This window comes from Mytilus edulis, chromosome 11 (genome assembly GCF_963676685.1).
Source record: "Mytilus edulis chromosome 11, xbMytEdul2.2, whole genome shotgun sequence".
NCBI classification, from domain to species: Eukaryota; Metazoa; Mollusca; class Bivalvia; order Mytilida; family Mytilidae; genus Mytilus; species Mytilus edulis.
In genome coordinates, this window is record NC_092354.1 from 15365645 (window position 1) to 15389895 (window position 24251).

Sequence of the window (24251 nt, forward strand, 5' to 3'; positions counted from 1 at the left end):
TTTATTTTCTTAAATAACATACATTGTTCGCATGTTTATGTATAATTCTACATGAGAAATTAATGGCGTATAGAGTGAAAATGAAACTTTAGGATCCGCAATTTATATACACTCTTATTTTTGTTTTCTTATTTTTCATACATCAGCGGTAAAATATGTCCTGTGTAAATTATTATCCATATTTGTCATTCATAGTTTGTTTTAAATTGTTCAAAATGCATTATAATCCCACAATACTGCCGTGCCTTGTCTCAGTAAAAAAAAATCCTATATACCTTAATAAGGTATATAGAAAAAAATATTTTGAGACAACTGCCTGTGCCCCACAACGGTAAAACTGACGCCACCCAAATGAGTTTAATAGTTATACTCATTATGTATATCCATTTGCATTGATAGATAAAATGTTAATTGATATTTTAAGTTTTCATTATAGGCGATGAATCATTCTTTTATGATACCCAATATGAATGTTGATGACGCATCCAGCAGCGAGGAAAAAGACATGCAGTCGTACAAACATCCTTAAGTAATTATTCAATAACTATATACTGGGATATATCATAGCCAATGTATTGGTGCAATATATTGTTAAAATTTCATGATCTTAGAATTATTAACCGTACATGTATGTTGTGTCTAAAACCAAGACCAAGTTTTTCAAAATTAACAGATAGTTTAGATACATAAATTTATTATGACATTGTTTGTGGGTATTTCTACAATTTTCTCCAATTGCAAATGTGGAACAATTTGTACCTTTAAATGCATTGTTAAAATTCTCAAAAATCGTTATTAAGAGACCAGTGCAGTCTTAACTGAAAACTATATACAGTTCAAGATATAAGTTTGTTGTTCCTAAATAATATGCAAATTATGTCAATTTTCCTCCTCTACCTTTGCCTATTATATGACCGGAATTGTACAATCTGAAAACTTGACGATCGATTCTTTTACACTTTTTGAGCACTATGATAAAGAATGTCGACGATATATTTTCCCGTAGTTTCAATAATATTTCTTTTTTTACAGATGTTGTTCTTTCCAGAGAACAAAATGTTCTTTAGGTTCCTAGTACTGGTATGTATTAAACTGAAATATTTACATCAGTATATCGTTATTATTATTGTGTGTGTGTGTTTTGGGTTGGTATGTGTGTTTATGTGTTTTACTGAATTGGTCCTGGAACACATTATGATGTCCTTGCTAGAATATAACATTACAAAGAGACATCACCCCATTACGGTTAAATTGACGCCACCAAATTTCAAACTTCATCTGATTTTTATGATAAAAATCATAATGTATAAGTTTCATAACATTTGATTGAGGCAAACTAAATTTAAAATGTACGCACACCAATTTGAAGACGTACGTTCGGAAGGACAGACAGACGCAACAGTTTGGGCATAAATAAATCAAAAACAATTATAGAACTTATACCAAAATTAGTAATTTTGAATTATCGTTTTCTTTAATATTATCTAAAATAACACTATACAGTTTTCAGACTTAATTTCATAGACCAATATATGTGATGACAGTGCATAAAAAGAATCAGTTATTTCATGTTTTGACTTCAGCATTGATTTTTAACGTTACAAACATTTTAACGTAATTAAAACGCATGCTGAAGTATTCCAATGCCAATTTGATGTTTTGCAATTAGTATATCGAAATATTCACGATATCTAAACTATTAATTAACTGTTATTATTCAACATGGACTAAATGTGTTAACCAATTTTGCATTTCTTAAAATTGTGCTTCTTGTCGGTTGTGCTACTGTACCTATTATGAATTGGAAGTATTATATTTATGAAAATAAAGCCCTCATTGAATATATGTATTGTCATTAACAGATAATCAGTCTGATAATCATGTATATTTTAGATTCAAGCATGTACAGCCTTTCCATTCCAATGCCCCGACCCAGCACAATGGTCAATTAGAGCAAGAGGTCTATGTCCTAATCCATCAAAGTATTCCTGTCTCAAGAATGACCTAGTTAACGGATATTCTGAAAATTGCACAATCTCTGATTTCCAGGCTCCAGGTAAGCTAGACAAAACCTATATTTTCTACCAAACAACTACAAAAAAACACCGAACTGGTCATTAAACATCAGAAAAAAAGGAAAAATATTACATGCTATGATTTGGAGTTTAGTATGGCGTTCATTATCACTGACCTAGTATATATGTTGGTTTAGGGGCCAGCTGAAGGACGCATCCGGGAGCGGAAATTTATCGCTGCATTAAAAACCTATTGGTGACCTCATGCTGTTTATCTGTTCTATGGTCGGGTTGGTGTCTCTTTGACATATTCCCTATTTCAATTTCAATTTTATTTTATGGTTTATCATTGACGAAGGACAGTGTTTTCAATACCCTAAATAAAAGACATATTTGTTATAAAAACTATGTATTTTGAAACATTTTATCTAGGTAGAAAAGGTGTTCTTCGTGGGGGATTAGATGCAGACATTTGTTCGAAGGAGCGGTATCATCCCTGGCCAATAAAATATTATACAAATGTTAGTACCAACTGTATCTTTCTCAAGTCTGTGTGCAATGAAGAAGGACAAGTGGTATATGGTAATGGAAATCATAATACAGATATTACCTGCAGGTGCGACTATACGAGGGGTTACGATTTCATCGGAAAACCCCGTAATCCATGTTACTGTGTGCCCTCAGAAGAAGATTGTTCGTGTTATTTAAAAGCATGCATTGACCAAACTTACTTTTTATCGCCAGGTAAGAATGGAAAGTTGATCAGTAGAATGGTATGATCATTATTTGTTATATTTTTAATAAGAAGGAATAGTGTTTGATTAAAGTATTGCCATGAACGCCTTACATTGATCCTAGTTACACTATAAACCGACTTATTCTTCGCGGATACTTTATATTGCGCTAAATCTTTTCTATCCCTATTCGTGGCGATTTAATTTCGCGATGTTCAAATTAACTTTAAGTAGTTGAATAACGAACAATCAAATTTGTACAAGTTCTGGACGATTTAGATTCGCATTATTTTTCTAATAAAAAAAGTCGCAAAATACATCGCTCGATTGAATAAGTTAGTTTACTGTATATATTTATCGTATGTAAAAACCCATTGTAACGATCTTAAACATGCAATTTAAGTTAAATGCAATAGTAGTGTTTTCTGTTTAATTATATTCGATTTTCAAGGACTGAAGGTTTATGATTAGGGACATGTGTAATAATGCGGTTGGGTTTAACACATTTTATTAGATCAAACACACTTCCCCTAATGCATCTAAGCCGATGTGTAATAAACAAACACACATCAAAATGTATAGTAACTTAACGTGCTTACATCGACACGTAGTTCACTCAGGGGCAGATCAAGCTATTTTTAAAAGGTGGGATTCCCAACCACGGAAACGGGGGGTTCAAACTATATGTCTCCATTCACATGCATTGATCGTCCGTCCACAGAAGGGGGGGGGGGTTCCAACTCACGGAACCCTCCCCCTGAATCCATCACTTCAATGTTACCTTATCGAAGCTCTAAGGTGCATATCTCCACAATGATTCGAAGTAGCTTTTATAACTTTTGCTATGAGTATTATTATCGAAAACATTATTATAGGATTAAACGCCTTTTTAAAGGAATTCATTGGTATATAGCTACAGACTACCAAATCACTCACAAACAAATAAAAGTCCGAGGGCTTTTAATCCTTATAATTCTTTAAAAATTGGAGATGAGGATTTTAATGTCCCCTATATCACACGTAAATTGCAAATATGTGTCTTTGATTTGGCCTGGCGCATGCATATATTTGTTGGTTAACTATGATAGCCGTTTAAGGCCATTTCGCGTTTTCGCCTTTTCGCCTTTAATATTCTATAGGTCAAAAACGCGAAAACGCGAAGTAAAATACGTAAAAACGCGAAAACGCGAACTCGAAATCACGAAAACGCTTAGTCGAAAACTCGAAAAGGCAATATATTTTTTTCTTTCCGATTTCGCGTTTTTGCGTTTTCTAATTTCATATCTGTGACGTATTTTAAATATTTGCATTAAGGTGGTACCTAACACTACAGGGAGATAACTCTGTAAAGTCTGCTAAACGTTTTAATTACGTTGTGTTGTAAAGGGAATATTAAGCTTCTCAATGATCAAAATTGGTGTTTGTCAAATTGCTTTATAACCAGTGTAATTTTTCTGACAAAACGGTTGGTTCAAAATTTTTTAAATTTTCATATTTTTATTTAAGGCTCAAAGTAAATACTTTGACAAAATTTTATGAAAATTAAACGAGCCAAATTAATTTTAGTGAAAGTGTTGGGTACCACCTTAATTATACAATTTCTTTACATTCTTTGTTGACACTTTCTGAACAAATTAAAAAAAAAAAACAGATGCATTTGTATAAAATACCTTTGAATATACAGTTTGCTGGAAGTTATAGTTTGGACATTTTAAAATAAATGAAATGAATCATTATTATCGCCATGGTTACTTAAAATACATCATCTTTCATTTAATGCTCTGGTTGTGAATCTAAATTTTTAATATTTTAATTAGCTTGTGTGAAACAAGTTTAAAAATTTGAAACATTGTGGACATAAGATTTTTGTCAAATAAAACTTGGGACGGTTTCGCGAAGCTATCCTAAGACCTGTTTTGGCTCCCTCTAAACTGGCTCCCTCTTCAAATGAAGTGAATTTTATAACTTCAATAGACTTAATATAGAAGTTTGAAAATTTCATTTTCTGGTTGCCGAGCAACAGATTTAAAATCTGCGAATTATACGCTATTTTAAACCTTATTTATAAAAAAAGTGTCTTTTTATATGAATCAAAATGTATCATCGTATGATACATATATGGAAATCTCAAACAGTATACTAAGCAACCACAACCTTTTATATCTATTCATAGTTTATGCAATCAATAATGTGTTAACCAAAGATAGGTTTCTATTGTTAGGGGATTACATGACAATTGTAAATATTTTACATTTTGTTAGGTTTCTTATGCTTAGCAACTACCTTGCAAACGTATCCGTTGCATAATAACGACCTTTCTATATATGATTTACGTTAACATTGTACAATGTTGTACTTTTATGATAGAAGTCTTTCCACCAAAAAGCATGTATTTTAATATGAAAGTAGTAAAATTAGGTTTAAAATGTCATACCAATCGTCAAATGATAGCTTATTGTACGCTGATTCTAAAAATATATGGTTTCTATACAATATTTTTTAAATAAGGGATATAATTTGTTACTTCCGGTCGGATTTTTTTTTACTTCCGATAATATTTGAATATTTACTTGACACTGATTCCAAAAATATCTGGTTCTATATACTTTTATATTAATAAAGAGCATTAAATAGATACTTCCGGTTTAAACAAGGTCACTTCCGGTTGTATTTTTCAAGGTTAATGGGTTGAAACTAGTGTTGTCAACGATTAACCGGTTGACAGATCAGTTGTCCAATATATTGTTGCTATTGTTAATCGTAAAAACATAAAATTAATTAAAGCTCGAGGCAGGATCTTAAAGAAACATAATTAGTACACATGTGTTTTTAACAGTAACTTTAAATCAGTAATGGGATTAAATTTTACTAATTACTTCATTTTTCATTTTTGATCTAATATTGTGTAAACCTACATCTAAATGTGCAACCTCCGTAGTGCAAGGCTTGGTCTTACATTAAACGAAATGTTAATTCAAAAATTGTGAAATGCAAACCAGTGTGAATGTACCCAATGTATACGTGATAGTACGAGTTACACGCTTAAAGAAACAAGCAAACAAAGTAGAGAAACATATCGTGCGGTGACCTATAGTTGTTCATTTCTGTGTCGTTTTGGTCTCTTGTAGAGAATTGTCCTATTGGAAATCATACCGCATCTTCTTTTTAATAATAAATAATTGAAACACTCCACATTATTTTCGGAGACAACAAGAGAAAAGGAAAGAATAATCGGTTTCAGACATATTCAATTCTACGAGATCAAGAAGTTTTTTTTTTATTTTTCAATATAAAGTTGGTACACACACTATTATAGTTGATACGGTGTATTTGATTACGATATTCGTCAAACTTCGCCAGGAATCCTCACATGCAAGCCTTATAATGCCAAAGGACAAACTTCAATTCAATAAGCGTACATTTATGACTTGGATGAAAGGTTGTCAAATTGACACTCATACCACATCTTATCTATATGTAAGGTACTATTGATAAGGCTTTCAAACACTAACTTAAACTACCGGTTAATCGGTTAATCGGTCGAACGATTATCCGAGTAACCGGTTAGGAAAAAGTGTACGATTTGACAACACTAGTTGAAACCTATTGCAAAAGTCTCATGGCTTTATCATGTATACATATCAGATAAAAGCAAAGGTCAAAATCAAGAATGTCAAATTAAGCTATCACCTTAAGATTAATTTCAAGGTCACAAACCAAGGACCTGAAATCAAAAGACCATAGATCTTTATTATTTTTGGTTGATTGATTGTTGATTGCTTAAAGTCCAGTTGCAAATATTTCGTGCATATTTAGGACGAGAACAAATTCACAATAAATACAATAGGTAGGTCTGGTCATAATAGAGGCCATCTGGGATGATGGTCGGAGAAATTTGGACTGCCGCTGGAAAATGAGGGTATATTGGATAGGGACAGAAACAGCAACAGGTCACCTTCGGGCCTTCAAAGAGTTGTTGCAAGGGTTCTTAACGTGCAAAGAGTGTGGCTTTCTCTTTAAACGAGACATCAGATTTAACGTCTCCATTCTGACCGGACGTGACTGCGAACTTAATACATCCCGCACCGCAAGCGTTTTACTGCCGGTCGGGAGAAGATCAAGTGAGTGACCTTATTTCTATTCCCCCGTCACCCTAGCGGAATATAATTATATTTGGTTAATGAGTTATATCACCATACGCGTATGGAGGGGAGAAACCTCCATTTTACGTTCAGCGTACCCTTGCAATCAAAATTTACATGTTACCACATGTCGCAACTGAAAATTAAGTAAAAATAATTTGTCGATATCTTATACGGTTTTTGGAAATAAGTGAAAATAAGCCAAAATCTAAATTTAAAATATGACCTTGACCTTTGACCTTGACCTAATTTTCATTTGTTTGGACCAAGGACCTCAAATCAATAGATCCTAGGTCTCTATCACTTATGGTTTACCAAATAGAAATGCATATCACTTATATCTACAGGAGACACTAAGGGACAAATAATATACTGTTGAATGCGGTACACAATAACAACAATCCTCCCCGTGTCAGAACCAGATTAACAAAACTAATAAAGAAACTTAATCTGGTCGATTGACAAATATATTTTAAAATGTCAAAAATATGATTTAAAGCAAATTGTATACTCAAAGGCATTTTCTACAAATGAATCTGCTTTAAAAAAAAATTCAATAATAATAATAATAATAATTCAGAGAACAATTGAAGGTCTTTCCACCATTAAAAATTTATTTTTATATTAAAATATGAAAAATCAATTAAAAATGTTAGTTCTTATGGCTTTATTATGTATTAATATGAATTTGAAGCAAATGTCAAAATCTAGAACGTCCAATTAGCCTATGACCTTGACCTAAATTTCAAGGTCACTAACAAAGAACCTTAAATCAAAAGACCCTAGGTCGTTAATATGTATGGTTAATGAGTTATATCACTTTACGCGTAATTCTAAATAAAGGATTGGTGAAAATTCCCATTAATTTGCTACGTACCCGTTCAACCAAAATATATAAGTAACGACATGTCAAAACTAACACTCTAGTAAAAATAATTTGTCTATATGTTATAAAGTGTTTGAAATTAAGCGAAAATAAGCCAAATTAAAAAATTAGAATATGACCTTGACCTTTGACCTTGACATAATTTTCATTTTTTTGGACCAAAGACCTCTAATCAAAAGATCCTAGGTCTCTATCACTTATGGTTTACAAGATAGAAATGCATATCACTTATATCAAATGCATAAGGGGAAATAACTCTGAAATGGAACGTTCATATTGCTTCGGTCAAATAGGACAAATCATGCGAAAGATATAACGAGCAATTTTATAAAATAAAATAAATAAATTTGTGGTAATCTTTTACTGTTGCGAAGGAGTAGTGGACACAAGGAAAACAGTGTTTGGGGAAATAACTCTTACAAAGAAAAGTATTCGGTTACGCAGGGTAAATTTCAAAAGCACATAAACTGTTCGATATCATATACCAAATATCTAAGCGACATATTGCGAAACCAATATTTAAAAAAAAATAAATAATCAGAAGAAAAACAATAGGTCTTTCCACAGAGAAGTAGAAAGACCTAATAATAATCAGAAGGAATCCAATAGGTCTTTCCACGGAAAGGTGGAAAGACCTAATAATAATAATACTTATACTACTACTAATAATAATAATTGTATCTTTATTTCAAGACGGTAACTCATTTGGATTAAACCAATTTTAAATAAGGCTCTCTAAATACAATTATCAACTACATGACTATTAAAAGCATAATTAATCTACTAATATACACATCTAAACAATAGATGTATATAACAAAATATAATTACAACAACAAAAACCGCCTATAAAAGTTTACATTGTGGCTTAACTTATAAATTTGACACTTTTAAAAAGTTAATGACTTGTTAGAGTATTTGAAACAAAGAATGTAAAGGAATTGTCTAATTTATGAAAATATTTTAAGCAAACCACAGATATAAAATTTATATGACAATCATTTGAAAGACTTATACTTTGTAGTCTTGTCTCCAATTATATTCAAAAGGTAATTTTATAATAATATGTACCGGTTTATCGAAAACGCGAAATCGCGAAATCGCGAAATCGGAAAGAAAACATATTTCGCCTTTTCGCCTTTCACGATTTCGCGATTTCGACTTCGCCTTTTCGCGTTTTCGTGTTTTCGACTTCGCGATTTCCCGTTTTCGCATTTTTGCAATATAGAATATGAAAAGCGAAAACGCGAAAACACGAAAACGCGAAATGGCCTTAACCGGCTACCATAGTTAACGCAAAAATATGTACTCCATAAAATATGCTATCTCATTAAATATAAACTACAAAAACTCGATTTATCATTCAAATAAAATGTTTGATGTTCATTTTTTAATTAACGATTAAAACGGAATGAAAATAAATTTTGTTAACGTCGAGCCAGGTTGTGTTATTATCGCCGCTATTTTATTTACATTATTTACGAAAAGAAGTTCTGTCAATTTGTTGTCTTTCGAGAAATACACAACGCCAAGAACAACTACCAGAAGTCCTCTCGGGCAATCATATTAACGTATTTCCCAATATGCAAATCATGTAAGAATTAAAAGTTATATATATTTGAAAAGACCTCTACAGAAATTTCTTGCAAACCACGATATGATCGTTCTGCAAAAAGTTATTTAACCAGCATTAACATTACCGTGGCTATGTTTATGATACTCTATCTTTTTAAAAACGCGGAATACGTTTATAAAAAATATCGTTTATTTGAATAATCTGTTTTCAACATTTTTTTATACAGATACGGAATGCATTAATACGAAGATGAATACAACAACAGCCAATTGTGCAGCGATATACAAAGAAAGGTAAACAATATTTAGTTTAATTAAAACAAATTGGATCGAATATATAACTATGATTATGTTCTAAATTCACTGTGTCCAAAAATTAAAGTATTTATTTGCTAAATCTCTCTAGACTTTTGTAAAGCATACATATCTGAGCACATTCAGATACGATAAAGGCATAATAGTTCATGTTTTGAATACGGAAACCATGCATCTACGAAAACAAATCCTTTATAAACATCACACAATCACAATTTGATCAACAATACCGGTAAAAGACAGCAATTAAACATCTACAAAATATATACAAAACACATTAATTCTTTACATACAACTTCAATACATTAAATAAAACAGAATTCTTAATGAAAATTAAACTTCAATACAAAAGAAACGTACGTGAATGGTCACTGGCCAAACCTCGATAGTTAAATCTCGTGCAAACTTTCATTATATACTGACCGCCAAAACCGGTTAACAACTATTGTGAAAACACAAAAAATAAATAACATACTTCAAAAATCATACACGAACCGCACAAAAATATATGTATGCTGCTTTAAAATATTTTTATAACTATCGTGATGTTTTTCTGTTGTGCAAATGTTTGAAATAATGTGCGTGTGTACTAAAGGAAAATTTATACTGCAGTGTCAGCAAAGAACAAAACGACAGTAATACAACAGATACCAAAATAACAGAACATATTCTAACGCCAGGTAATTAAAATGTTAAATATACAACCGTGATATTGTTATTTATGTGGCCTTGAAATATTATTTTTTTGCACTAATCGATGGTACAGGATCAAAAGATATGTATATTGCATGTAATGCTGTGACTTCTATAAGATGTCAAAAATATAATACAATGTGCAATATGTACAATGATAATTTCGTCAAGAGCATATACATGTCTTAACTAAGATGTATCTCTCATTTTCTACCTAACTTATATATATTTGACCAAAACACAAGAAGAGCAATTAACATGTAATTTTATTGTTTTATTGCCTCCGAGGCGCTTTTATATATTTATCTTCATCAGAAATGGTCAAACCCAAACATTTGAAAGTCAAGGGTAAAGTAGACAAAAGCACACGAAAGACAACTGCAGGTCCGTTTTTGAAATACCAATAAGAGTGAAAATGTCCCGACGTTTCAAAAACAGGAAATGATTCTTATAGTCTTAGCTGTAATAAACAATAACATAACAATTTAGCTTGATCACAACTCGTCTTAAAACCTGAAAGGCACTTTAATTAATAGAGTAAAGTGCATAATGCAAGATATTGGTTACAGAATTGTTTGTTTTTTTATTTCAGTGCAACGGAAATTATACTCAAGATTAATTGTCATCGCTTTTTGCATTGGTAAGCATGTTATTAGTCAATTTTTGAAACCTCTTCCCTGCAAAATTAAATTGTATATGTGCTAAATGTAGTAATTTTACAATAGTTTCAAAATATACCATATCATAATATTTTAAGTTAATGTAAAACGTAAGCATTTTTTTTAACATTTAATATTACATTCATTCCTTTATTAGAATTTGTTTTCTATCTATTCTTATGTCACGTATATTGTGTATTAATTAATATTTTTATAGGTTTCATTCTCGTATATTGTTTGTATGAGCTAATGGAAAAGTCTTCTTGTAAAGGTAAGATATTTTCCGCTGACTTAAACGTTGACGTAATATTTACCTCAAACGCTGAGCTTAAGTTTTCATATTGAATGTCTTTTATTATCTGGTAAAGTGATGGATAACTTTTATGTATTTGACTTTATTATTTTGTAGAATTTGTCCTAATGGTTTATATAATCGTAAAGGGGAACACATGTCTTTAATTTATTTTGATCCTCTTTTGATGGTTGCTTAACAATGATTTTTTCGCCGTTGAATAATGAATAGAATAATATCTTTGATTTTCTTAAAAATCAAAATATGGCAAATCAACCAATTGAAATTGTTTTTTTTTTATGTTATCCCAACTAGTATACCTCATTACTATTTCTTCTCTATCAGGTACAACACTTGTCAAGATTTCACACACTGCAGAAGAAAAGGACGTCGAACATAACATTCATAAGGTGAACATATTTGGCGAAACATTTAGAAATGGAAGATAATAGATTCAAATTTTACAATCAGTCGATCGATTCAATTATTATCATTAATTCAATAGCTGTACATAGAACTGTTACTATAATTGACATATAAAAAAGAAAATGTGGTATGATTGCCAATGAGACAACTTTCCACAAAAGACCAAAATGACACAGCTATAGGAAACCGTACGGCTTTCAACAATGAGCAAAGCCGATACCGCATAGTCAGATGTAAAAGGCCCCGAAATGACCTTGTTACCCACAAATCTGTTAGATAGCATATTATAATAAGGCTTATACATTCTGAATACTTGTAATGAATAGAATTACTACGCTGCTAACGATATTCAGACATTATGAATGAACAGATTGTTTTTGTTATAACGTTGTTAGTCAATTCTAAACTAAAAGACTGAACGATATATCATCAAGTTGCTTCCAGTGTTTTAGTCAATTTTCATACTTATCAACCGCGGTAAAGTCAAAGACAATTCAGTCAATGAAGGTCTGTTCAGTGTATATTCACACTGTTCGGAGGTTTTTATTCAGCTCTACACATCAAACGCATACTGCATTGCCTGACATGCTACTGAACAGGTTTCAAAAGACTACAGCTGAATAACAATATATTAATGTAAATGTGAAATATTTATGAGTAATAGAAAAAATATACGGTAACTGACATTTTTTGTCTTTCAGGCTGATGAAATAAAACTGCCTAATATATTTGACAAAGAAACCCCAAAAATTCAGATAGAAGAATCAGAAAAAAAAGGTAAGATTCAATATCATATTATTATTTTTTTAAATAATTAATTCTGGAAACAATACCACTTCCAAATCGCATGCTCCCTTACTCCCTTGTGTTACTCCCTTGATTTTTCAATCACACAATCACAAGTGATATTGTGAGGTATTGTCTACGCGAAAATGTTATGATATCAACCAGTGTATAAAAATGTATAGAAATGTCTAAACACAATTCAAGTGAAAAACATAATCAAAACAAAATTAATGATTTGTCAAATAGAACACAAAATAGATAAACAAGAATCACTCTGACCTTATCCCGGTACAACGAACAGCACAAATCATCAACATCTCATCCCATAATCATTCATGTTTTTGTAAGATAATCATATATTTGTGTTTTGTACCGATCTGAGGAGTCTTTATGTCAACTGATAATTACAGTTTGTTCTTACTGTTAAACCAAAGTCTCAGGTTAGAGGAGGGTTGACTAAACTATTTTACACCTGCTTCATTCTGTATGTGCCTGTTACAAGTTATAAGCCTTATTTTAGTGCTTGTCATTTGTTGCCGTATATCATATTTGTCTTTCGTTCATTATTTTGTACTTAAATCAAGCTGTTAGTTTTGTAATTTGAATTGTTTTATAGTTGCCATTTCGGGGCTTTTTTGTCGCTGACTATGCAGTTTGAGTTTTACTGACTTCGCTGATGCATAGTTGTAAATGTATGTGTCAGTTGGTCTCTTGTGGAGAGTAGGCTCATTGCCAATCATACCTAATCTTCTTTTTATGGTCCCGTAATACAATTGTTGATGCCATATAGTTTAACCATTGTCCGTCATTCCGTCATTCCGCAACAAAACATTATACTAACTTTTTTTCTAAACGTCTTCAGATATTAGGATGATTTTTGGTATGTTAGTTAACCATGATGAGTTACAGATCAAGTTAAAGTTTCATTCCGCTCCGCTAGTTTTGACCGAAACTACGGGCTTAGGACTTTGATAAATTGTTGAAAACTACAGTTATACGGACTTTTTTTCTAAACGCCTTCAGATATTGGGCTGATTTTTGGTATTTAAGGTAGCACTCCACAGTTAGACAACCAAATCAAAAATGAGCCACAAAATGTTTTATCATCTCCTATTCCTGGATTTATTATAAATTAACCTAACTGTTTTATGTTGTACATGTGCATATGTATGTAATCAGTATCTTCAATATATTTGATTTTCAAAAGTTAAAAGGGTGAAATATATGTGTATCCATGGCAACAATCTGCATTTATCTACCATAATATACTGCCAAATGGGGGGTGAAACTGTCACATATCCCCTTAAAATTTGTATCAAACTAGAATTTCAATGCCTATGAGTGATAAATTTTTAGAAACTGTTGACATTAATGTTCCTAACAATCAAATAAAAAATGGATGTCTTTCGCCTCATTTTTCCGTATAAATTTAATCACAAAGTTCGTGCGACAAAAAGTTGGAAAAAAAACAACAATAACTGCTGGACCAACGTATGGTATGGATATGCAAATACGGACTGTCATACAGAAAACAGTCTATGTTGCATACACAAAATAATCTTAATGGTCATATAAACCTAATAGGAAGGCTATTTTAATCGTCAGCTATCCCAAAATGAATTTTATTCCACACTAGCTCTCATCTTTGAAAAATCCACAGGGGCCAAAATGCGAAACTACACACCTAACTGTGGAGTGCGACCTAAGTTAACAATGATGAGGTACAGATCAAGTTTAAGTTAAGATCTGCTCCGCTGATATTTGCCGAAATTAAAGGTTTACGACTTTTTTCTATTCGCCTTCAGATTTTGTGCTAATGTTTGATATGTGAGACCACCATCATGTTTGTGTCCACATGCATTGTTGAAATTGAAGACTTTTCAACTTTTTGAGAAGGGACCATTCGTGTCGTTTCGACTTGTTTCTTTATTGCTATGAGACTGACTTCATACAACAACTTCTTAGGATGAAAAATAAGAAGTTAACGATGTCCTTTTACTTTACTTTCCTCTATATAGATGATGATCTCTCACTAAATAATTCAAAATTTGATGGCTATGTTTAACGCATTCAATTAGATAAAGGATACAACAGATACAGTTAAGTTTGCCTGATATGTTGACTTACATAGAGAAATTGACAATGAGGGTCGGTTGAAAACAAAACTTTACGACAAACGAGATGAATTCAGCTTTCCAATTGTGAACTTTCCATTTTAGCAGCGACTGCATTCGGAGTATACATCTCCCAATTGATACGATATTCCCGCGCTTGTATATACTATCATGGTTTCTTTGATAGAGGGTTTCTGGTCACAAAAAAGCTATAAAACCAAGAGTTCCAAATGGTGAAAATTGAAATCATCCCTGCGTAAATTTTACGGACGCCATCACATGTGGTTAACCGTTATGGAATAACTGTTTCACAGATGTTATCAGATATGTTTCTTATGTCGTAACTGTTGTTGTTGGACTAATACAATAAATTCAAACAACAAAAAAAGTGATTTTATGATTTTCACAAATAGTTTACAATAAGAGATACATTACGTTTACTTTCAAGTGCATTTAAAAAGTAGACGAAGGATAAATGCTATGACTCACACAAATATCTGAATAATCGGACACAAAGTTAACATGCCTTTAGTTACTCGTGTAGAGTATAATAAATATGGATCCTAAGATAGAATATTTTGTAACGATAAAATCTTGTTTTTTTTATTAAAAAAAATCAAACTAGAAATGATTTTAAAAACGAATGTGAGCAATGAGAAGAAAGGTTTTATAATAAGGTTTTTGAACAGAAAAAATAAAATGAATTCACAGATCTTGTTTAATTCCTACATTAACGTTTAGTTATAATATTTTTACTATACACGTTATCTTAACTTATATAGAAAATGAGAAGAAAAAAAAACAGTTAAAAAAACCCCAATTTTTAGTATTTGCAAATACCATATTTTTTCTTTTTTCTACAATAAGCAGTTATCTGCTTTTCTGTCTCAACATATGCAGACTTGAGAAAAGAACTAAAACTTTTGTTTGACGTAATTTTATAATACAAGATAGCGATACAAACTTTATCAACCTTACAAATATGCACATTTTGACTACATCACATCAGTATAGTAAACACGTGCTCAATTCTTCTCGTTATCTGTTGGAGGCAAACGTCTTATATCACAGATACTAAGACTTTAACCTGGATGAACGTTTATTGTATGCACATTTTATTTTGACATGCATAATCAGAAAACCAAGATAAGCGTTTTCGTGTTTGTTGTAGGAAAGAGTTTGTATGTCAGCATTGGTAAAATCCATAGACAGATATATGTTTCTGTCTAACCTTTTCAAACAAGACATCGGTCTTTTATCCATTGTACATCAAACTTCTAAAATTTATTTGTTTTTAAGTTACACAAAATGCTCTCTGCACATTTCAACAATCAACATTTTCTTTCGATCAATTACAAAACTCTACACAATAAAACATGTATTATTTTACTTTTAGATTTTGACTTGTTGGCTACGCAAGCACTAGAGGTATATGACCAACAAAACCGAGACCGTGTAAAAGTTCCAGGTACATATTTTGTATTAATATTTTACGCAATAAACCTTAAAACTGAAATGCCATTTTTGTGGAAATCATGGTTTCTTTTAATGAAGTAATTGATCCGCCTCCGTGTGTGAAAATATCCAGTATATTTTGTTCGAATATGTATTTGTTATACTATTAAACTACATGTATCAAACAGTGTATGTTAAGTTTGTTGGCTTTAATTGTTATGTAACATAGGCACCAAATGCACATAGTACAGTCGAGTATAAGGGAATCGGAAAAACATTCAAAATTACAATCATAAAACTGAGTCAAAACAAGCACTGCCATGACTGAAAATAGAAATTATGTTGGAGTCGCTATTATGGATTTTCTTTAATCAGGAACGCCCAAACTCAAGTATATGAATACCTGAATATTTGAAAAGCTTTATGACCACAACAGAGCATAACGGTGACCTATAGTTGTTAATTTCTGTGTCATTTTGGTCTCTTGTGGAGAGTTGTCTCATTGGCAATCATACCACATCTTTATTTTTTTTAATATAAATCAACAAACAGTTAATCTAAAGGTCAATCTCAACTATCGGTCTGAGAATTAAGAACTTATACATTTTTTATATTTATTAATTATATCAATTTATAAAATTGAATCTTCTGAAAGTACTTCCTTAACTATTTTGAAGAAATACAAATACACCGAGTATATTAATTTTTCTTAAATATAAAATAATTTAGCTATTTAAAAATACCCACAAAACATCAATGCTATGTTATTTTTCAAATCCATTACTGTTTAAAACGCTGATCTCGTAAACAAATAATAATTCAAAGCTCAGGCTTTACATGTACCTGCAAACATGAAGAGTTATATAAACTCACGAATCAATTGTGTCTAGCATGACTTACTACAATTAATAATTCAAATAAAAGCTGACCTTCCTATTGGATATTTCTAAATTTAGTTGTGATTAGAAATTAGCTATGTTCTTGTTGTATATAATTTATGTTGCTATGTCCGACAGTTGCTATTTCATACATGGCCATTTATTTCAGAGCCCCACGTAGAGCATGCGGGATCCCGACAGATTTCACGTTTTTTCGTCTGTCCATGACATACATTTTTACAAATGAAAAAGTATAAGTAGAAAGTGAAATAAAAAATAACGAACTTCAATGAACATACAAAACGGAAAGTCCCTTATCAAAGCTTAAACACATCAAATGAATCAGAAACAACTATCATATTCCTATATACATATATTGGTACATGTACATACATTTTCTTAATGCTGGATTTAACCTGGTATTACAGATAGCTAAACCTCTCACTTTTATAAAAGTAGCATAGAATTCCATTTTATTTGCATTTAAGTGTGAACAAAATAACAGACATAAAAGGTTAACACTATAAAAAACAAACAACGTTGTCAACTAAGAAATACAAAATGGCATAAAGGCTCACATTGTCATGATTGAAAAACAAGAATTAAAAAAATAGTCATAGAAGGCTAATATTTTATTTCGAAAATGTTGTGCATAATATGTAGAAGTCAGTTTTAGATATTTTTTTGTTCAAATGAGTTTTTTTACAAAATATGATTTATCCCTCCTGAAACAAGATGTGTGCTCTTATCCATTCTTTTCATATTCTGCTTTGAGTGTCCCTAATGATTGATTATACAGAATAGCGCTTCAGACGAATGAAATTCAAAAAGTTGTTGTACACCTACTAAGTTATTAGCCGCATATCACCTTGGTAAAATGCTAAGAGTTCCATGACCAGATTGACAAACATTAAAGGGATTATCCAATTGTTTTGTATCGATTTTGGAACTAACTCTATGGTTATCTAATTTCATGATCGGCAATAATTGATTTAAATAGTACTGTGGATTCATTTATATTCGTGGATACTAATTTTCGTGGTTTGAGGAAAACTTGCATATTCGTGGATACTTGATTTAGTGATTTTAGCAAAGTCGGCATTCATTCCATTAGAAGTTTTGTTATTCGTTGAACATGTTTACTCGTTGTTCCCCTGTACCCACGAAATCCACCAAAATCGGTATCCAACGAATATTAATGAATCCACAGTAATTATTTTTATGTGTTGTCTTATCATTTTTGTGTATGCAGAGTATAGTTTATAACATACATGTATATGAAAATATCATTTTAACAAAGTTTCAACAAATTAAATGTACAATTCCTGTGATACAAGTCAAAATAATAAGTAAACAAAATAATGTTTTTCCTTCACTTCCTTCAGATTGGATGACCAAAGTATTTAAGGAACATGAAATAAAAGAGAAAAAATATTTTGTAAATACGACAGCCATTAAATGTGTAATGAACTATATACATCAACATGAGTGTGTGTCTGTCATTGGTCCTTCTGGAGTTGGAAAGACTTTTTTAGTTTATCATGTGGCATTGGAAATGGAAAAGATTGGTTATACTATTTTGAAAGTTGACAGTCCAAAACAAATAAAAAAGCACTACATTTCAGACAACAAATTATTATTTGTCGTTGACGATATGTGTGGAAATTACACTGCAAATACGGAAAAACTGGAGGAATGGAAAAGTTCAATGAATGATATAACCGAAATCTTGGACAAAAATATGTGTAAATTAATATTAACATGCAGATTACAGGTATTTCAGGATGAAGAATTTACACATTCGAAGTTCAAGCTTTTTCACGAATGTATATGTAACTTAGTCGACAAAAAACATGCTTTAACATTTTCAGAAAAACAACAACTTGCTAAAATGTATTTCAAAAACACTGCAGATGAGAAGCTAAAACCTATATTTCAGTATAATTTCTTTCCCGTCTTGTGCCAATTGTATGATAGAAGAGATATATCAAACTTTTCCGAAGACGCGTTTCTAAAAGACCCCTTCGCTTTCTACAAAGTTGAACTTGATAATCTTTATCATGACTGCAAGTATAAATTTGTTGCTCTTCTTCTCTTAGTTGTTTGTAACAATCGACTACAGAGGAAGGATTTAACAAATAAGGAAGACAAGGTCTTAAACATTTTATGGCATATACGTGAGGAGTGTCCGATAAAACAATTTACCATCTCTGAATTCAACAAAGAACTTGAAGTGTTGACACAGACCTTTGTGGTGAATGATAATGGTACCTATCATACTATTCATGATAAGTTGTTTGATTTTCTGGCATACTATTTCGGAAAAAGGTATAATCAATTAATTATAAAACATGCTGATATGGATTTTCTAAATGCTCGATGTTCAATCATTGACAAAGATGAATCTCACAAGAATACGAGAGAAGATTATGTAATAGGTATTGAAGATGATAACTTACAATTGTATACTGAAAGAGTGTTCAATGATAAGAAACAAGATGAACAAAAATATATACATCTATGGTTTAACCGGAATGTACACAATGAAACATTTCAAAACACTTTATGTGCAATGATTGAAAAACTTAAAAAAGAGGAAATATCAAATCTGATAGAAACTTCATCAAGTAAATTTGTAAGAAACATGTTTGTTATGGATGTAAAAGATATAAAGTTAGATTCTCGTAAACTAGATGAACGGTTTGGAATCGTATTAGAAAAAGTTCACTTAGAGGAATGCACTGAAAGAATGTTTGTCGATATGACAAAATCTGATGATGTGAAGAATTACATGAAGCGATGTAGATGTTGTAAGAACGAAACATTTATTGATTATTTACTAACTTATATGACAAGTCTTAGATCTCCTGCAATCAAGGAACTAATTAAAAGTGCAAGTTCAAGTTTTGTACAGTTAATGTTTGTTATGGAAAAGGACGACATCATGCTCAGAACTCCTCATGTGTACAAGCGTTATGGTATTGTTATATCTGATGATGTCATACAAATATATATAGAGAGGGTGTTTGATGATATTAGTAATTCCGAAGACGTTAGTAGATATATGAAAGGTAATAGAAATAAAGCAAATGCAAAATTTCAAACTAGATTACTAGATTACATGACCCAGTTGGACTTGACAACAATCGAACAGTTAATTAAGAAAGCAAGTGCAAGTTTTATATATGAACTATGCGTTATGACAACGGACGACATAGATACAATTAGTTACAATGAATGTCAACGTTATGGTGTTATTATACCCGATAAATACATACAGATGTACGTAGATCGATGGTTTAATGAAATGACAAAATCTTACCACATTTCGCAATATTTTGAAGGGAACAGGAATAAACAGGTTCACAAATTCAAAACAATTTTACTTACCTATATGTCAGAACTACAGGATGAAACTATCGAAAAACTGATTAAAACAGCGAGTAAGGACTTTTTACATAAATTGTTTGTAACAACAAAAGAGGATATAAAACATGATAGTATAAACGAGTGGGAACAGTATGGGATCGTTTTACAAGACAAATACCTGGACATGTACACGCTGGGAATTTTAGATCCGTTTAGACTTAAAGAATATCTTAAATGTAACAGAACTATCGAACGTATACTTAAATGTATGAGCCATTTTGATCCATCAAATATAACAAAATTGATTTATGCATCAGATGAAGACATTTTTCATCAATGGATCACAGTTGATATCGGGAAAGAATTAAGAATACAAAATAATAATTCAGATTGCCAATGTCCTTCCTTGATGGGCACGAAAATGTTGGAGATGAAAGAAGGACCCATAAATTGTCCTTTGAGTCTTATTGGTCTATATATGGACAGAATGATATCAGACTGGGGTCAAGGAAAATTATTAGCTGTTTTTAGTAATAACAATTTGAAAAACCAATCTTTTGTAGAAAAGTTCTTGAAACATTTGAACCAGCTAGAACCATCAAAAATATCGGAACTGTTAAATATTAATGATGGTCCATATGAATCGTCCACGTTGAAAATGATTTGCCTACATGGTGAAGTGAACCTTGCAAAATGGTGTTTAGAAAATTATTTGCATGAAAATCTAGAACAAAACCAAGAGCACAACAGATTATTTGCCTTGTTTCTGTTAGTTGTTTTTAACAACCAATTAGATGATTCAATTATAAGTGATGAGCTAATAAAAACAACTGATATGAAATTTTCTTTCAGAAAAATGCTCAATATTCGAGAAGATATATCAGCCAGGGTAGTGAAAAACGAACTCAATACTTCATTAAACAGAACTGTTGTAGAAAAACTAGAAGGCGTTTATAGTGCAATATATGGCAAAGTATTCCCTTTCCTTGTTTTTTATTTTGCTTCAATCCGAAAGATGTCGACAGTTTTAGTAGAATATGCTGATGAAAAACTCTTGTTCGAATGGTTTTTGTTAGAAAAATCTTTATCTCACCAAAACTATTTCATTATTCCGCTTGCTGATGAAGAATTTCATACTTGTATCAACAGAGTTTTCACAAAAATAAAAAATTCTGAGAAATTTATTAAATATATACTGGAAGGATATAACCAAACAAACTTTAATTCATATACTGCCTATGAAAAATATCTAAACGAAAAAGAATTAAAAAAAAACGTAAGTTCGTTAACTGCCTATGTCAAAAATTTAAACAAAAAAGAGATCAAAACAATTTTTGAAAATTCATGCATTCATTTCATCAACAAATTCTTTGTATTATCAGCAATAGAAACAAAAGACATGAGCGATGAGGAACCAATACTTACTTTTGAAATACCTGACACTTCTATACATGTATATATAAAAAGAATCTTCGATCACATATCAAGCAATGACTGTGTTGAATCATGCCTTCAAGACAATAGAAATAAGAAAACTGAAATTTTTCGCACTAAATTATCAAGCTATATGAAAGATTTAAAGATAGATGATAAAGAAAGGCTCATTAAACTAGCAAACAGTGATTTTATTAGTAGAATGTTTGTAATTTCCGAAAAAGATATAAAAGATGAAAGTTATTGGGAATATGAACGATATGGCATAGTTGTACCGGACGGTCTTTTACAGAGTTACATAAAAAGGGTCTTTAGTGACACGAAAGATTCGGTGTTTGTACCAGTTAACAGGAACAGTGAAAACAAAACGTTCCAAAATACCTTTAATTCTTACACAAGCTCATTTTCTGAGACAACAATTAACTCTCTGCTTGACACAGCTAGTAGTACATTTATACGACGAATGTTCCTTTCAACGGAAGACGAGTCTGTTGGTATAAATACACAAATATATGAAAATTATCATAGGTATATACCTAAAAAGTACTTTCGAGCAGAAACGTTCAAAACTTATTCTACAGAAAGTACGTACATATTAACTTCATTAATGGAAGACGATCTAAGTACATTTACAATTATAACTCGTGAAGATAGAAATTGTGAAGATACTCTGATAAGAATTAAAAGCAAAATGAGAATCGATAGTTTACAACAGCTTTTATCAAAATATATTGATCCAATGTTAACAAGCAAAATAATGCTAATTTGTATCAGATTACCAAAAGGGCTTGTCGGAAAATACATGCAAAGGATGGTTGCTGAATGGATGAACGGACATATCCATGATGTATTTGGGAATATTAATTTGGGCGACCAATCTTTCCGAAGACGTTTCCATACGCATTTAAAGAATATTGAACACTCGACACAAACACAACTTATAGACACGACTGATAACTTAACTGGAGATTCAACCCTGGTAGTCAGTTGTCATGTCGGGAGTATCGAATTGGTAAAATGGTGTCTAGATCATAATGCAAGCACAAATAGCCATAACAAGTACAAAGAACATCCCTTATATATAGCATGCAATCAAAATCGTTCTGACATAGTTTATAGCTTACTGCACGCAAAAGATAAGGTTGGTGTCAATAAAGCATCGGGGAAATTCAAATTTTACCCATTGAACGAGGCTTGTAAAAACGGAAACGAAAAAATTGTTTCAATGTTACTTATGGAAAATGCAGACGTTAATGTGTTGTCTCACAGGTTCATTAAAGAATCACCATTACAAGTAGCTTGCAAATATGGCCACATCGAAATTGTATCGCTTCTATTGGAACATAACATAAACACGATAGATGTAGATACATTTTTCAGATGGAGAAATCCACCGCTGTATATTGCATGTAAAAGAGGACATACACAAATTGTATCACTTTTACTGAACCATGACGCGGATATGGAAGATATGTACAACGAACAAAAAACACCATTATATGCAGCTTGTAAAGGGGGATATACAGATATAGTTATTCTCCTTTTAGCACGTGACTTTAGAGTAATAAATAAAAGCAGATTTGACGGGGCTTCTCTACTTTGGGTTGCCTGTAGCAAAGGCCATGTTGAGGTTGTGTCTACTTTATTAGACCATAAGAATATAGAAATAGATAAATGTTTACTCATTGGGATGTCTCCTTTGTTTATAGCTTCATCACTAGGTCATACCAAAATTGTTAAAACGTTATTGAAAAGGAGAGCTGATGCTTATATATGTGTAATGAATAAAGACAATGTATTGCAGGTCTTCGAAAGGTTTGAAAGAAAATACCCGAAGTATATAACGAATCTGGTTATCGAGAATGCATCTAAGCACGTTAAATCATACATTGACGGAAAGGAGGAAGGATGGGTATTAAATTCAATATTAGGAGCATCACCATTACATATGGGTAGTTTAATGGGCCACATTGAGATTGTGAAACTACTAATTAAAAGTAATTCAAATATCAATTGTGCTAGCGATAATGGCAGTACACCATTGATTCTAGCATGTGAATTAGGACATGAAAATATAGTAAACGAACTTTTGACGAATGGTGCAGACTTAACCTTAAACAGAAAAGACGGAAAGTCGCCGTTTACCATTGCCAAAGATAATGGGCACATACAAATAGTAGAAATAATTAAGTCTCAGCCAGTTGAATCATTAAGCAATCTAAGCCTGTAAAACAATGTTTGATATTAAAACGACAAGAAATCAAGAAAAACATAGATCTTGGCACTTTCAATTATATTAAATTATCCAATTATAAACAAACAAAGGATTGCAAGCAATTGAATACTTTCCACTTTTGAATATCTTAAACAATTTAAAGTTAACTTTTATTTTATTTTTTTACTTTATTTTATTGTTATTTCTTCTCATAAGTTTTAGACCAAATGTAAATGTAGGTTAATTTCAGTTAATATCTTGTA

The 24251-nt window shown here is 31.4% G+C and overlaps 1 protein-coding gene across 1 annotated transcript; it reads left to right on the forward strand.

Moving 5' to 3' along the window:
• Positions 1-437: 437 nt before the first annotated feature.
• Positions 438-24003, forward strand: LOC139494016 (uncharacterized). Its single transcript, XM_071282183.1, has 12 exons — positions 438-529; positions 1033-1080; positions 1894-2056; positions 2448-2759; positions 9580-9646; positions 10280-10347; positions 10953-11000; positions 11237-11290; positions 11657-11721; positions 12439-12514; positions 16034-16105; positions 18356-24003. The coding sequence occupies exons 2-12, from the start codon at positions 1033-1035 to the stop codon at positions 24001-24003; spliced, it is 6621 nt and encodes a 2206-aa protein (XP_071138284.1). The 5' UTR covers positions 438-529.
• Positions 24004-24251: the final 248 nt, after the last annotated feature.